At 36.3% G+C, this 14,515-nt stretch overlaps 1 protein-coding gene across 4 annotated transcripts in view; it reads right to left on the bottom strand.

Annotated features, from left to right (window-relative positions):
* LOC123677412 overlaps positions 1–14,515 on the bottom strand; it is a 350,465-nt gene that overhangs the window by 83,623 nt on the left and 252,327 nt on the right. The window contains exon 4 of one of the 4 annotated variants that reach the window (XM_045613911.1): positions 2,334–2,385. The exons of the other annotated variants lie outside the window; for them this stretch is intronic. Within the exon in view, the coding sequence (XP_045469867.1) occupies positions 2,334–2,385 (52 nt within the window). The remainder of the gene's footprint in view (positions 1–2,333; positions 2,386–14,515) is intronic. 4 annotated transcript variants of the gene reach the window in all.

The raw sequence follows: 14,515 nt of genomic DNA, 5'->3' as shown, positions 1-14,515 counted from the left end.
TGTTACTGATATCTTAATGCCCATATACATCCTTCAAATGTAAGTTTGACCAAAAATAGTGTTGCTATAAGTGAATCAATATTTGCTTGACAGTGTGAACAATCAAAATCTCCTACAAAAATTATATTTGTATGGCATTCGAGACTCCCAGCTTGAATTGATACGTTGCTATCTGAAGAGTAGAAAGCAAAGAGTTTCACTCAACACTGGCGACAGCATTCATTTATCTGACGATGAAATTGTAAATATAGGAGTACCTCAGGGTAGTATTCTGGGGCCTCCCTTTTTTGTGCTATATGTAAATGATCTGCCAGACTCTTTGCCATTTCCCATCTTGAGAATGATTAGGCTACTATTGTTTGTTGATGATACCAATGCCCTACTGCGTGCATTGAGCAGACCCAGACAGCTTTCGACACAATAAGTAACTGGTGTAGTCAAAATGAGCTTTCATTGAATGTCAATGAAACCGAATGTGTTATATTCAAAACTTTCCATTCTTAACAAAACTTTCCAACATCTATCGACTTCAAAAACACTACAGTCAATGCATTACTATCAAACAAGTTCCTGAGAATTCAAGTTGACTGTTTTCTGAACTGGCAACTACATATATGTGAGCTGAGTAAAAGGCTGAATCGTGTTTTGTACATGATTAGAGTATTGCCTCGGCGAGTGGATGGTGAGCTTCTGAGATCAGTCTATTTTGTAGATTTCAAATCTCTCATGAGATATAGGATCGTCATTTGGGGTGGTAGCTCTGATAGCGGTGAAATTTTTATACTCCAAAAATCCGCTCTGAGGACTATGCTGTGTCTGAAGTATCGGGAGTCCTGTAGAGGCAATTCAAACGTAAACTTATTGATTTAATTATAGAAATTGAACCTTATTCTATTTCAGAATTCTTAAATCGTTTTTTCTTAAATTCACATATTGTATTTTCTAATAAGTTTTTCCCTATATTATTCGACGGTTTCTCATTTCCTTGTTAACGATGATTCTGAGAATAAAGTTATGTTTATTGTTGAAGTGTTGAAGAAGTTCCAAATTTATTTATTCCTCGGCCCGCACAAATATTGGACCTCTCTTACGGCACGCTATGGCATCTGGATTTGTATCTCCATGATAATAAGGTTCAGTTGACATAAGAACTAAAGCCAGCTCATCAGGGAATGCGTGGAACATATGAAAAGTAACAACGTTTAGATGAAGATTTTTTGCATCGAATATTCTTCAGTGATGAAGTACACTTTTCACTCGTTGGCTATGTAAACAAGCGGAAATGTCGTATAAAAGGCAGTGAAAATCCTTATGTAACTTGAATATTACTGTAATAAATTTGGTAAAATAAATTATATTCATTGATTGATTGATTGAACCATAACATCTAAAAAAGCTTGAAGTTTGTTTTCTGAATCTCTGATATATTTAGGACATTTAGGTATTTATTTCAATACATTTTGAGTAAATATGAAACGTCGATTCACTTTGGGACATAAGAAGTGCGTTCTTTGTGGAGAAACTCCCGAATTGAGTGAAATATCGTATCACTGATATGTTTTCATTTTCGCGCGCTTTGTGCCAAATTTGATATTTCGTGTTGGGGACAAAATTTGGCTACTAAAAATGACATATGGTCCCTCTATCTAAGTTTATTACTATGAGGTACCACTCCATGTTTTCCAATTTTTATATGTCACCTGTCAATCCGTCCAAACATAATCAATATGCCATCCAATCTGGCAGTCTGGCACTCTCAATGTTACGTCATTGATTTCTATCTCTTTTGTAACGTAACAAAATAATAATTTTCCATCGCTTTTCTTCCCTCATAATTCATCTTTTCGCCGAACAAAATACTTTCACATGAATTCAGCTTTCTTATTACAGCCACAAACCACTTCCAATTTTTCACCATGGCTGATAAAGATATTGCTTTTCCCAGACCGCTATCCACAAGGTATTATAAGGGGAAGTCGTGTTTTTGAGGAAATAAATAAGGGAAGATTGGATGTACACCGGTTCCAAACATCGCTAAGGCAATATCTTTTATAGAGAACGAAGTTGGGTGAGGGGCGGTTTGGAATTGGATCAACGTAAGCCTTGCAAGCTTTACTCTCGACGAAAATCTGGGAAAAATAATGAATAAAACAGGGATATGATCTTCGAACGGCAGGGGATATTGATTTGTGCTAAATTTGCATGTTTGGGGCTGTGCTAGTATTAGATTCTCCATTGGATTAGTCCAGTATTTCTGTATTTTTTAATTAAAGAATGTCAATCGGGGGAAACTGATTTTTTTTCGAACCGATGAATGGTGATCAAATACTCACGAATCTTGGTTGCCATTGATTTCATTGCTTTCTAGTTCCATGGTACACTTACCTGTAACAGAAAAAAAACTTCAGTAACATAGGTATTTTTCAGTACCGTAAAACTACTCAACTATGCTCCCGATTATTCATTATTACAATTTCTTCGAATTCTCAGTCATAAATGTATTTATATTCCAAGTGATTATCGTTATTTTGAAAAATTGAAACTTGCCAGTCAAAATAAAGCATGAGTAAAATTCCATAATTTTTTTTCAATTGAAATTCCACCATTTTTGTAAGGTATGTTGACAACTATAGTTGATATTACAAATATTACTCGAGAATTATATTGAAATACATTACATCATAATGCAGTGTATTGATCGATAGAAAGTTCAATTCTTTTTAAAATGATTAATTTCAACAGAGAATCCATGTACCACAAATAATTGAAATATTTATTGGGCAAATACTCAACTTAGACATTTTATTGTGGCCATAAGCTCAAAAAACTCATTTGAGGTCAATCGATAATGTACAAAGAAAAAATAATGGTAAAATCAAAAAGTGAGGAAAGCTTTGACGTGAACTGCCTTTGAGCCCTCGTCATTCATGCGCTTCATGTTCTACCATTCTGCACGAATATTGAGATGGTTATTCCACAGATAGGTTTGAAAAATACATTTGGAAATACAGAATTTTCAACGTTATTCCAGAGAACACTCACGGTCCAGTATTAGTGTAACAATCAAAACATCTGCGTGATACGATATCGTATAAATCAGTGTTCTCTTTCAATGGCGAAGTGGGGATGAACATCGTTGGAGACCAAAATCCGAAAATTACGGACATTGTGTCGAAATGATAGGTCGATCGTATCGAAGGACTCTATTTCCAATTTATCATTTTCATCTTATTCCTTGCTATAATTTCCCAACTTCCTTATCTCAAATCTCAATCTGGATAATATAATCAATTTCGAAAGCCAGCGGTCCTAATCACAGTTTCTGAGAAACTTGCCCAAGTTCCAACACTAACAATTATTTAAACTCGATGACGGCAATCAGGATCGTCCTTACTCCAACCACGTGACTACGATGTCAATGGAAGGTAACGACATCTGTAATTGATAAAATCGGATGCTCAAACGTGTCTGCGGCATAGAAACCATTTCATTAGTGTGGTCGGCTTCGGAAATTCTTAGGGATTCCAGCAGCTGTTAGCGTCAAACAAGGACATCTGAGCCGAAATGCTAATTTGGTTGGATACATTACGCCAAATTTTGAAAGGAACAGTTTTCCTCAGAATAAATTTCATGAATTGAAGACTTCAAGACAAATTTTGCGAGTTGATTGAAAATATTGCTTCACTATAGGGATAAACATCATCTTTCCTTTATTGCTATGGGTTGAATTATGTTTTTTTCAACCGTCATACGGTAAATTTCAAACTGATCCACAGATTCAATCCAACGAGATTTCATATGTGAACAAACTAACCTATGAACTGAATAACCGTATGATCCTGATGAATAAACAAAATCTCATTAACTCGAGCAGTGAATTGAATTAGGATTATCCGATTCAATGCTCATAGAGTGATTATTCAAGTTGTGAATCTCCTAACTTTCAGCTAGATAGCACACAAACTGACAAATCTGTGATCATGTAGCTATAACCTTCCACTTGATAGGTCCCGAGCCTAACCGGTAAAGACGATTTTTTTTTGAATAATTCGAAAATTCGTCAACGTATAGCCATCGCCAAAAGTGATAAATAGATAGATTTAATCAAGTAGGTGCCATTTTACTGCGACCTAATGGTCTATGCCAGTCTGTGCCCCCTATCAGAGCTATTCCCTCCATAACGTGATCTACAGCTCGCTTTCCAGTTCCAGGTTCCAGTTCCAGCTAATTCCCCACTGCTACAAGTTTCTTGTCCAAAGCAGATTTTGCGTTGCCTAGTGATGGCGAGGCATTCCATCACTAGGAGATCCGGAGTTTCTTCCTCCTTCCCACAGATTCTGCACTCGTCATTTTCTGCTTGATCCATTCTCATGAGGTGTTTTTTAAGGCGACAATGAACTGTGAGGAATCCAGTGAGGAGGTGTAGTATATTTTTGCTAAGAACCAGTTACGTCTTCGATCTCACAGTGTTAACGTTTCGAAGACATTTATTGGAATGATTCCGCTAGAATTTGGTGACAAATAAATGTTAACACTTACTACTTTCCACAGATTTTAATTATTTACGACAATTGTTTCGCCGTCTAAGCGGCTTCATCAGGGTTACTTCACTTTGCAATGTAACCCTGATGAAGCGAAACAATTGAAAATAAATAAAAAAAATCTGTGGAAAGTAGTATGTGTTTACATTTATTTTTCACCAAATCAATATGATTTTCCAACAAGTAAGGACTGAATCAATTAAATTCCGCTAGAATGTTTCTCTTTCGGTTTTTTCCTTCTCCTGAAACTCTTTCTTGTAGGTACATTAGGACTTATTGAGAAAGATGTAACCTACTAAGTAGGACTCGATACTATTAGTTACTCAGACTACTACTAGTGGCGTAGCTATCAAAGAACAAGGTGCTTTCTTGCTCCGCACAGGTGAACCTCGAACACTTTCTCCATTTTCACTTACACCAGGGCCCATAATCACCTACCTACGCCACTGATTCAGTCGACAATGACGAAATGACGAAAAATATACGCATTTCAATTTTTTCTCACGTCCCCTAAAGCAATAATTTCAAACTCCACCGAAACAAGTCCCAACCCCCTCCCCAACTTTTCAGTTCTGCACAAAGAAGGGTGGGGACAGGGCTAAAATCCCAATTTCTGTCCGATTAAACTCTACCCCACGGAACTGCGCCCATAAAAAAGAGATATCCACCCCTGGGTCTTGGATAGACTGCAATGGAAAGACCTGTCCTTCATTGTTGTAGTGATTTGTGAATTTTGGCCCAGAGGGTGGATTATTAATATTTATCCTGAACCCTTAAGGTCTGACGGCACGTTTCAGAGGGTCGGCAGATACGCTAAGGGATTGTTTGGCGAACTCCACCTTCTCCGTGTGCTTGAAAGCATAATTGGCATATTTTGGGAAATGATCGAATTGCAGTTGGGTTTGTCATTTGTCTGTCATTTATGGCAGCTGTGAGGTTCTGGATTTGCTGGGATTGTTTCCGAATCGGTTTCACGACTGTGGCATAGGCAGAAATGTCAGAAACTTCACTCCTAATGGCGTTATTTGTTATTTTTCATTGAATAATGAATTCGTACTATTTTGAAGTAGCTAGCATTACGGTCATTGCATTATGATCGGATGAACTTTTAAGTTTGGAACGCCATCATTTATCGGATGGATCCACGATCTTGTGATATGGCCGATATTATTTTGATATTTACATTATTGTCAGATCTTTCCTTTTTTCCGAAATATAAATGAATTTGTTATATCAAATAGATCATTCTGTATATTTTGAAATCTCTAAAAGGGACTGATAGGGGTCTGCTAAAATCGTGAATATCACAATAATATCGTCCATGTCATAAGATCCTTGCACACCAAAATCAATTAAAATCGTGGGTTCCATTTCCATACTCAAAACTCAATCTGTTACAAATTAAGCAATAAAAATTGGGTTTTTAATCGATTCGTATGGATTTTCTATAAAAACAAAGAGAAACCGAACACAGGCTAACAACAATTATACAGGGGATTTCAAAATTGGAGGTATAAATAAAATGACAGATTCTTCGGATGATTTGAAAAAAAACATAAACATGGGCCCGCAAACGATTTGTTTCTGAGATATAGGGTGTTGAATTTTAAAGGTTGAATAACTTAACTTGATGAAGGTTATTCAATATAATTATCAAAAGTTATGACAGCATTGTGCCAAAACCTGATAAGCCAACAAAAGATATATAAGAATGTAATCAATTCTTATTTTTATAATCAAAGAAATAGACGATTTGATGTCTTGAATCTGTAAGATTTATTTTGTTTAGTTTAAAATATAACATAATAACATACAAAAAAGAAATAATATTATACAAAGTAATACAAAGAAATAAAATAAAAATAAATAAAAAGAAATAGCTTACTAACCTGTAAGAAATCAAAAACAATGCCACTTCTTCGGGATTCTAAAATAACTCACAAATACCACATGAACTAGTCTTAGAATCTCAGACATAGAACGTAGATCATAGAACATAGATCATAGAACATAGAAGTTATAAAGTTGTTTTCCCTAAAAATAACAGTCTTATTTTTACAGATATATACGATTTTTGACTTAGATTACAAATTCAAAATTGACATTTGTCAATTCAGGAATTGAATAGGGAGTTGAAGTTTGTTTTTTTCAAGTTTTCTCCTCATTTTCCCTCCATAAAATATTCAATTTAAATAAGGCATAGATATTCTTGTTTGAAGTTTTCATCATGTGATTGGCTAATTTTGAATACAAATATACAGGGAAATATTTTTTTTTTGGAACAGTGCCCGCGTCTTTACTCTGTACCTTTTTCGTGTAACACTGTTAGTTTATGAAAATGTTAAAAAAAAAGCTTTGGTCAAGTACTACACTTTTTAGTTTCTTGTAGTTTTATCGTATCTGATATCGATTTGGAGAAAAACATTTCAAACAATTCTCTAGTAATCCTCAGGAAAATCAAAATTATTATAAAGATCCAGTAAGTAAGCTGTGTGCTATGGGTACACCAATGGGAACTTGCAAAAAAGGCATTAAGATCAACACCTGTTGGTCTTGAGCCTTTTTGTGGGCTTGGGAAAGACCAATAAAAGACAGCGGTCCAACAATGCGAGTGGGACAATAGAAAAACCCTCTGGAGAAACACTCCGGGTCTTGCTCAGGCAAAAAAAATAGGTGGTGCTTTCATTGATCTATACCAGAAAGCTTCTGAAGCTACCACGAGCTGAGCTTAGAGTAATAGTGGATTTGCTGACAGGACACTATCGGTGCAAATACCTTTTGTACTGCATGGGTAAGTCAGCAGATGAGATCTGCAGGCTCTGTGGAAAGCAAGTACAAACAGCCGAACACATAGTGTGCAAAATGTCCGGAGCTGTCAAGCCTAAGGACCACTTACATGGGATCGTCAGTTCACGAAGTAATAGCCAAGGCTCCTTAAGATGTCGTCGGTTTCGTTAACCGAATCGACGACCTCCCTGGGTTTGTATGAATAAGTAAGGTTAAGAACAAAATATTAAATTGGTCGCAGTTCCCGGAAGGCTAACAAAGCCGTAACGACCCCGATTCAGTGCATAATAATAACAGTAAGCTGTGATAAATGAATTTATTATAAGTTTTGGTACTTATTTACCCAATCTGTAGCGAAGATTGATGAAGATTCGATAAACTGGTATAACCATCATAAACACGCAAGACTTCATGAAATAACTTGTTTCTCGAAAACAAAGCGTTTACGGGCCAATATTCATGAAACTTTTTTCTTAAAATTATTGAAGGTATCTTTCATTTTGCTTTATATCTCCAATTCAGGAACACCTCGTTTACACCGAAAGAACAAAAATATATTTGATGTTATAAAAGTAGAGTTATATTTTGAGCCAATAATCGGTCAATTTTGAGGAATTGCTGCAATAGAAATGAAAAAATTTAACTCCAGTTAATAACTAATATTGGATAAGATGCACCTGGCTTCAAATATATATCTAATGTCAGTTTTGAAGCAGGAAATGATACGCAGTTTCGAAGAGCCGAATTCTAACACCGGCGAACAACGATCATATCGACAATCACCGAATAACTCTGGTGGTGTTTTACTTTTGGCATTGGCGTATCCTACTCTAAAACCCCCTCGACATCAACTTCGTCGAGACACACCCCCTTCACCCCTGGGCGCGATGTCAGAACACGTGCCGCAGGCAAATTTCTAGGCCTACTTGGACCGCGATGCCCCGGTTTCCACGCGTATCCTGTCGGATTGTTCGGGAATCGGGACGCATTGTCATTTTTCCCTCCCCTGGTTTCGAGACAATGGCTACGGCATAATCGTGGAACGGGAGTTTATGTGTTACAGATTTTATTGACAGGGATCGGGGTCGTAATGATTGTCGAACATTATGAGATTGAGTCACTTTGTCGACATGTGCGCGACTATTGTGCCAGATTGGACTGTGTGAACTTTCACCTTGTGTCCCCATCATGATTCATTGTTTCGATTATGGGTTCTTGGAACGTGCAGATCGTGAATGTGTTGTCTGTGATTCAGGACTTAGTAGTTTAGTTTGTCGTTCCTGTTCGAGCGTTCTAGAGCTAATAATAAGATGTGAAAATACGTCAAGGCTTACTTCTTCTTATTATCATTTGTTTAATTATATTTTGACTGAAACGATAAAAAAAGGAACAATTTACGATCTTAAAAACATAACTTGGTACCGTCATGCAGGCATTTTCTCTCAATCGCCGAAACAACGCTTTCTAAGCACATAACCTTTCAATGTTAACAACCATATGATATATTTATATTCGTTTGAGATACAGCTACAAAAAATAATTAATTTCAAACAACAAAGCATGTATAGTATAAGCAGAGGAAATGTAAACGGGGCATCATGCACTTCAACGTATGATATAAGAGCTCAGAAAAAACTTCCTCTTCATCCAAAACCAAATCTTCATCATTGAAAGTCACAAACGATTGAAGACTTTATAATTAAATCAGAAAACAAAAAGAAAATAACTGGAAATAAGTATTAAATGTTAGTTTTCATTATATTGATTTGAAATTAGCGACCCATTCTAAAAAGAATCTGAAACTGAATGGATAGCTTGCAAATCACCATGAAATTTATGAATTGACAAGTATTCACCAAGAGGTCAATAGTTTCTTCTACATTACACTCACATAGTGGGTTTTCAATAGAATGTCACTTGAAGACCCGACTATTGCAACGACCATGACCAGTTTTAAGTCGATTTAAAATACACCACATTTTGCTAGGAACATTGAAACCTAAAACTGCCTCTGAAGGATCAATGATCAGACTTTTGTTGAAGACATTACAATCCATTCTGAACGCCAAATTTCCTTGCCACTTTCATTAGATTGAAGGAAGGTATTAATCCATAAAGGTTTGTGTGTCTTTAATCTAGCAGTTCTAGTATCTGGGAGGTAAGATACAATTGGAAATGAAATGAAGATTTCTTTACTGCAACCTGTCTACGAATATGAGGCGGAACTAAATGTGATAGCACTGGTAACCAATGTAAAATCGTAGATCTAAAATTCCATTAATAATTCTCATAGAAACGTTAAGCTGTGCATCAATTTTATGACCATAAGCACTATTGAACCAAACAAAACAACAGTATTCAGCAGCAGAAAAAACCAAGGCCAAGGCTGCCGTATGAAGAGTGCTGGCATCAGCACCCCAAGAAGAACCTGCTAATTTTTGAAGGATATTATTCCCCTACTTCAATTCCAAACGTAAATTTTCCAATCTTGTAATTCAAAGAAGAATCAAGTTTAACACCAAGCTATTTGGGAGCATAATTATGATTCAAGACGGAATTATTGAAAGTTACTTTCAGTTTTCTATATTTTTTTTGATTTTTTGAATGAAAATAGGAAACATCTGTTTTATTTGCATAAGCGCCACTCAAGAGAATAACTTTCCATGATTTTCAGATCTTCATTTAAAGTATTTTCAATAATTCCAAAATCAGAATGACGAAACAAGAGAGCAATATCATCGGCATAGATGAATTTCTCAGATGAGGTAACAGGGATAAAACATAATATAAATTGAAAAGTTTGGGAGACAAAACTGATCCCTGCGGATGTCCATCATTCAACATTTCGAAACTACTACTTTTGTCATCAACGAAAACACGAAGTCTCCTATCATACAACAAGTTTTCGATCAAACGAATCATTTTTCCACAGTTAAAATGATTAGGATGTCATCAATAACGAACGATATATACACAGTTGAACAAAAAAAGGAGCAAAACACAAAATTACTTTTTCCCCAACCTAATACTATGTCGGCAACATCATAACCACGTCCGTCTCCTCAAAAGCCACATCTTCCCGAAAACAGCCCTGTTGAACGACAAGCCTCGTTCTCGAGCGTCTCTCACATCCAGGAAATGTAACCATCTCTCTTCCGGTCGTAACCAGATCACCTCTCTTTCACCAAGGTCACCCCCCTCCCCTTGCTCACGTGGTGCCTTTGAAATCCCCGTTTTTCCTGATTGCCGTTCTAACAGCAAAATACAAGCGTTTTATATTTCCATAAAACCGACGCCGGAACTGGCGCCGCGACGTTTGATATTCCTTCCACTCGAAGGGTGTTCTCCAGGCGACGCTCTTGCGGTATGGCATTATGGGGAATTTCATAAGCCTCTTTCTCGCGTCAAAAAGGGGCTTTATCCCGCGTATGAAGAGGAGAACACGTTCGATGTGCCAGTTAATTGAAAAAATTGTAATTGAGGCTTTTTGGGGGAATTTTTCTTAGGGGGTTGTCTTTCGTGTTGTCTTTGGCTGCCAGACTCTCAAATTAATTAATAATGAATTGAGGTTTTTTCGAAATACTGCAAGTCATGTACTTGGTTATCTTCCAATTCACACTTTAAATTTAGCCAGCTAACAGCTGCTAGTTCTTTTTTGTCTACGTGCTTTTTTTTTCGAATTTGCAGAATATTCACTATTTTCTGTATTTATCAACCTAAACCGGAGCTTATGTTGCATTCTTTCTCCTCGATCTGTCATCTATTGTTCAACAAGTTGATAGTGGGGTTTCAGATAGTTCTAGTCATTTAACTCATTATTTTTTGGGTCATCACACTTTTATCTTCATCCACCATGAGACATAAAAGTGTGTTCCTTATGGAAAAACTCATGAATTCAGTCAAATATCGTATCACAGCTGAGCTCCTTTGGTCGTTGCTATATTTTGATGTAAATTTACATGTTTTTAAATATTTGAATTACTTCAGATTTCCAACTGATCCTAAGATGAGAAATTTATTGCCATATAGCATATGACGAGAAAGTAATTGGATCCTAATCTCTACTTTTTTCAAGATACTTTCATCCAAGGAATATATTGTAGTTGCAAGATTAGAGGCTCTTACACAACATCTAAGACAGAAAGTCATCTCTTAGAGTGTCAAGTTCACTCTGAATGTAATTTTGGTTCTAAATGAATTTAAAATCGACTGAACTTGTTGTAATGGGACTGTTGGCATAAGTTTCTTTTGTCTTGTATGACAGATGTAATTTGCAGACTCATAAATACGAAATGAGCATATCTGACCAAATAATTCGTACATATCTAGAACTGGCCGGCCTAAGATGCACACTTCTGGGCAAGTCAGTTCTAAAGCTTAGTTGGACATTATCAGAATCATCAATAAAGTGAATGATCTACTTGGATATCTTTAAGCAGGATAAAGAACGAAAAAGCAAAGCGAATGTGAAAAACTGCTTTCTACCCAATCCCTTCTAGCAATCCCTCAGTTACGCATAGGTAACCTCTGTAACTAATTATGTTTATTTTGGTCAATAAAATTCAAGCTACTTGACTCAAGCTCAAGTAGCTTGAGCTTGACTTGAAATCAACTCAAGTTCAAATCAAGTAGTAGTTTTTAAATGTCAAGTACTTATAAATAAATACTTGACTTGACATTGAAAAACTACTACTTGATTTGAACCTGAGTTGATTTCAAGTCAAGCTCAAGCTACTTGAGCTTGAGCTTGAGCCAAGTAGCTTGAACATCAAGCCAAGCCGTGAATCCCTTTCTTGATCCAATCTTCAGCCTCTTGCTCAAAGCGACTCGACGCTGAAACCAACTGATACTTGATATAGGACGAATACATTATCAAAAAAGTAAAAAAAAAATCTCTGCTTCCATAAGTAACACTATTAATGTCACCGAGTATATCCGAAAATCCATCCACATAATTGAAACACCATCGGAAATTAATTCTCGTTATCTAAAAGCACTTAATTCGAATGCTCATCCCTCTGGATCCACCAGTTCTATCTCCCAAACACACATATATATCCGAATCATTCTGGATCGCGCTCAAGTGCTCGCACTAATTTGTAATTTCTCGCTAAACAAGACATGTGTGCCCATGATATTATATATTAACTATATCCCTACGTTCTGCAACGCTGTGACCTAATTAAATGCATATCGAATTGTATTGTACCGCACAGCGAGGAGGTCCTAATCCCGATAGTGAATTAGCTGTTCTCGATGACATTGTTAAATGTCGAATATAACATCATTTGGGAGAGTTTGGTGGATTGAAACCTGGAGGGGTATTATATGGTGTGGATTTAGTGAGAGCTGTATTGTCAAACGTTGGCGGTTGTTGAGATTACTCGGTCTGGCATAATTATTGGTAGCTGAGGTTCGTGAAATACCGCCAAGTAATTTCAATACATCCTGTGATGGACTTCGAGAATATGTTAAATGGTAAAACTAGGGAGTAAAGTGTTATTTCAAATCTCCAGGCGGAATTCTAAACCAAAAGGAGGAAGGGCTAAGGATATTCACTGATTGAATAAAAACATCTTTACCGATTTCTCTTAAAGGTCTACCTCGCACCGAGAACTTAAGGTCTATTGTACCCCTCATCAGATCTGTTCTTGCTATCTGAAGCTACTATCCAGTTTCAGGCTTCTAATTTACTACAGTATCTGGGTGGCTACAAGAAGGTTAGATCTTCACCCTTTCAAATTTATCTTTTAAATAATTTTTTTTGGCTTGTATTGGCGGCGCATTCAGAGACCATGTGGTAAGTAGTTCCTTTCTTCTACCCTAATAATATGTATTCGTTATTTTCTGATAACGTTAACCTCATCAGTTGCTTTCTGAGCAGACTCTTCCCTGTAAGGAAGCCAGTGAGGAGGTGTAGCATGTGTAGATGTGATTTTGAATCTTGCAGTGATCTATACATGGAAGACTCTGCCAGAGCATTTCTCTATTTGGTTTACTCCTTCTCTCGAAGTTCTTTCATATAAGTGCATTTGCCAATACCACAGAAAGGTTTCGGGTCAAAAAACGCTTTTGTACTCTTCTCTTATGGTGACTCCAAAATGACCAGGAATCCAGATTGAGAAGATCAAGTTTCAAAAGATGTGTGTCAACATTTCAGAGCACCAAAATCAACTTTGAGTCTGGATCGAGACATTCAAGGTTGTTCGAGAGAACATCAAAATGGAACACGAAATGGTACAATGAAGTTGCTGGAGATAGGAGTGGAGTCGACGATATCAGAAGGCAGTGTGTATTCACTATTTTACATGAAGTTAATGGATTGCAGAAATTAAGATAAAAGTAATGGTCCTAGTCAAAAATCATGAAAACCATGGTCAAATTGAATGAAGTGTGCTTCCAGCTGCTTGTCCACCAAGCTTATTCTCGAGATCTGGCCCCCAGTGATTACTAGTTTTGTGCAGACCTCAAAAAAATGCACCAGGGAACAAATGTAGATATAATAAAGAAGTGATTACCAACGTTGAAACTTGAATCTTTGCAAGGAAAGTAATAATTGAAACGATGTATCCAGATTTTGTTGAAGAATTTCACAATTAAATTGGATTGAAAACATTTCGTAAAAATGAAGCAAATAAGAGTCGTAATAATTCAGTTAATTTAGTGAATGGTTGATTGTTTTTTTTTCCAGACCATATTATTAATATTCAAGTGAAACAATCCGTTTACATACACTACCGAGCAGACTCAACGTCTAATAGAAACTCCCTGTAATGAATATAATTAGAGTTGATTACTGGTATTTGTGTATGTTGGCAGACTGTAGCGTAAATGATTGAATTTTTATTCACTTCATGGTGAAGTTTTCAGCGAAATATTAATAAAAGTAATTCGAAAGGATGTGATACGGTTTAATTATAGATTTTCATCGAATAATGACAAACTCCATAATTTGAGAATTTATTCAGATTATGCTGCAAACGGCTATATTCCCTAGGAAGTATTCATTTGATAAGCATTAAAATGTGGCTGAATTATTCACAACTGAACGTTTCATCACTGAACTACATTTATTTATAATTTTCGAATTAGCCACGTTTTCTTTAATTACACTTTCAAATAACAGACCATAAAAACAATGAAAATTTCACGAAGAGGTTTATTGTTTCCTCATTACACACATGACA

The sequence above is a fragment of the Harmonia axyridis genome, chromosome 4 (genome assembly GCF_914767665.1).
Source record: "Harmonia axyridis chromosome 4, icHarAxyr1.1, whole genome shotgun sequence".
Lineage (NCBI taxonomy): Eukaryota > Metazoa > Arthropoda > Insecta > Coleoptera > Coccinellidae > Harmonia > Harmonia axyridis.
The sequence above is the reverse complement of the archived record's forward strand: the minus strand, read 5'-3'. Positions and strand labels throughout refer to the sequence as shown.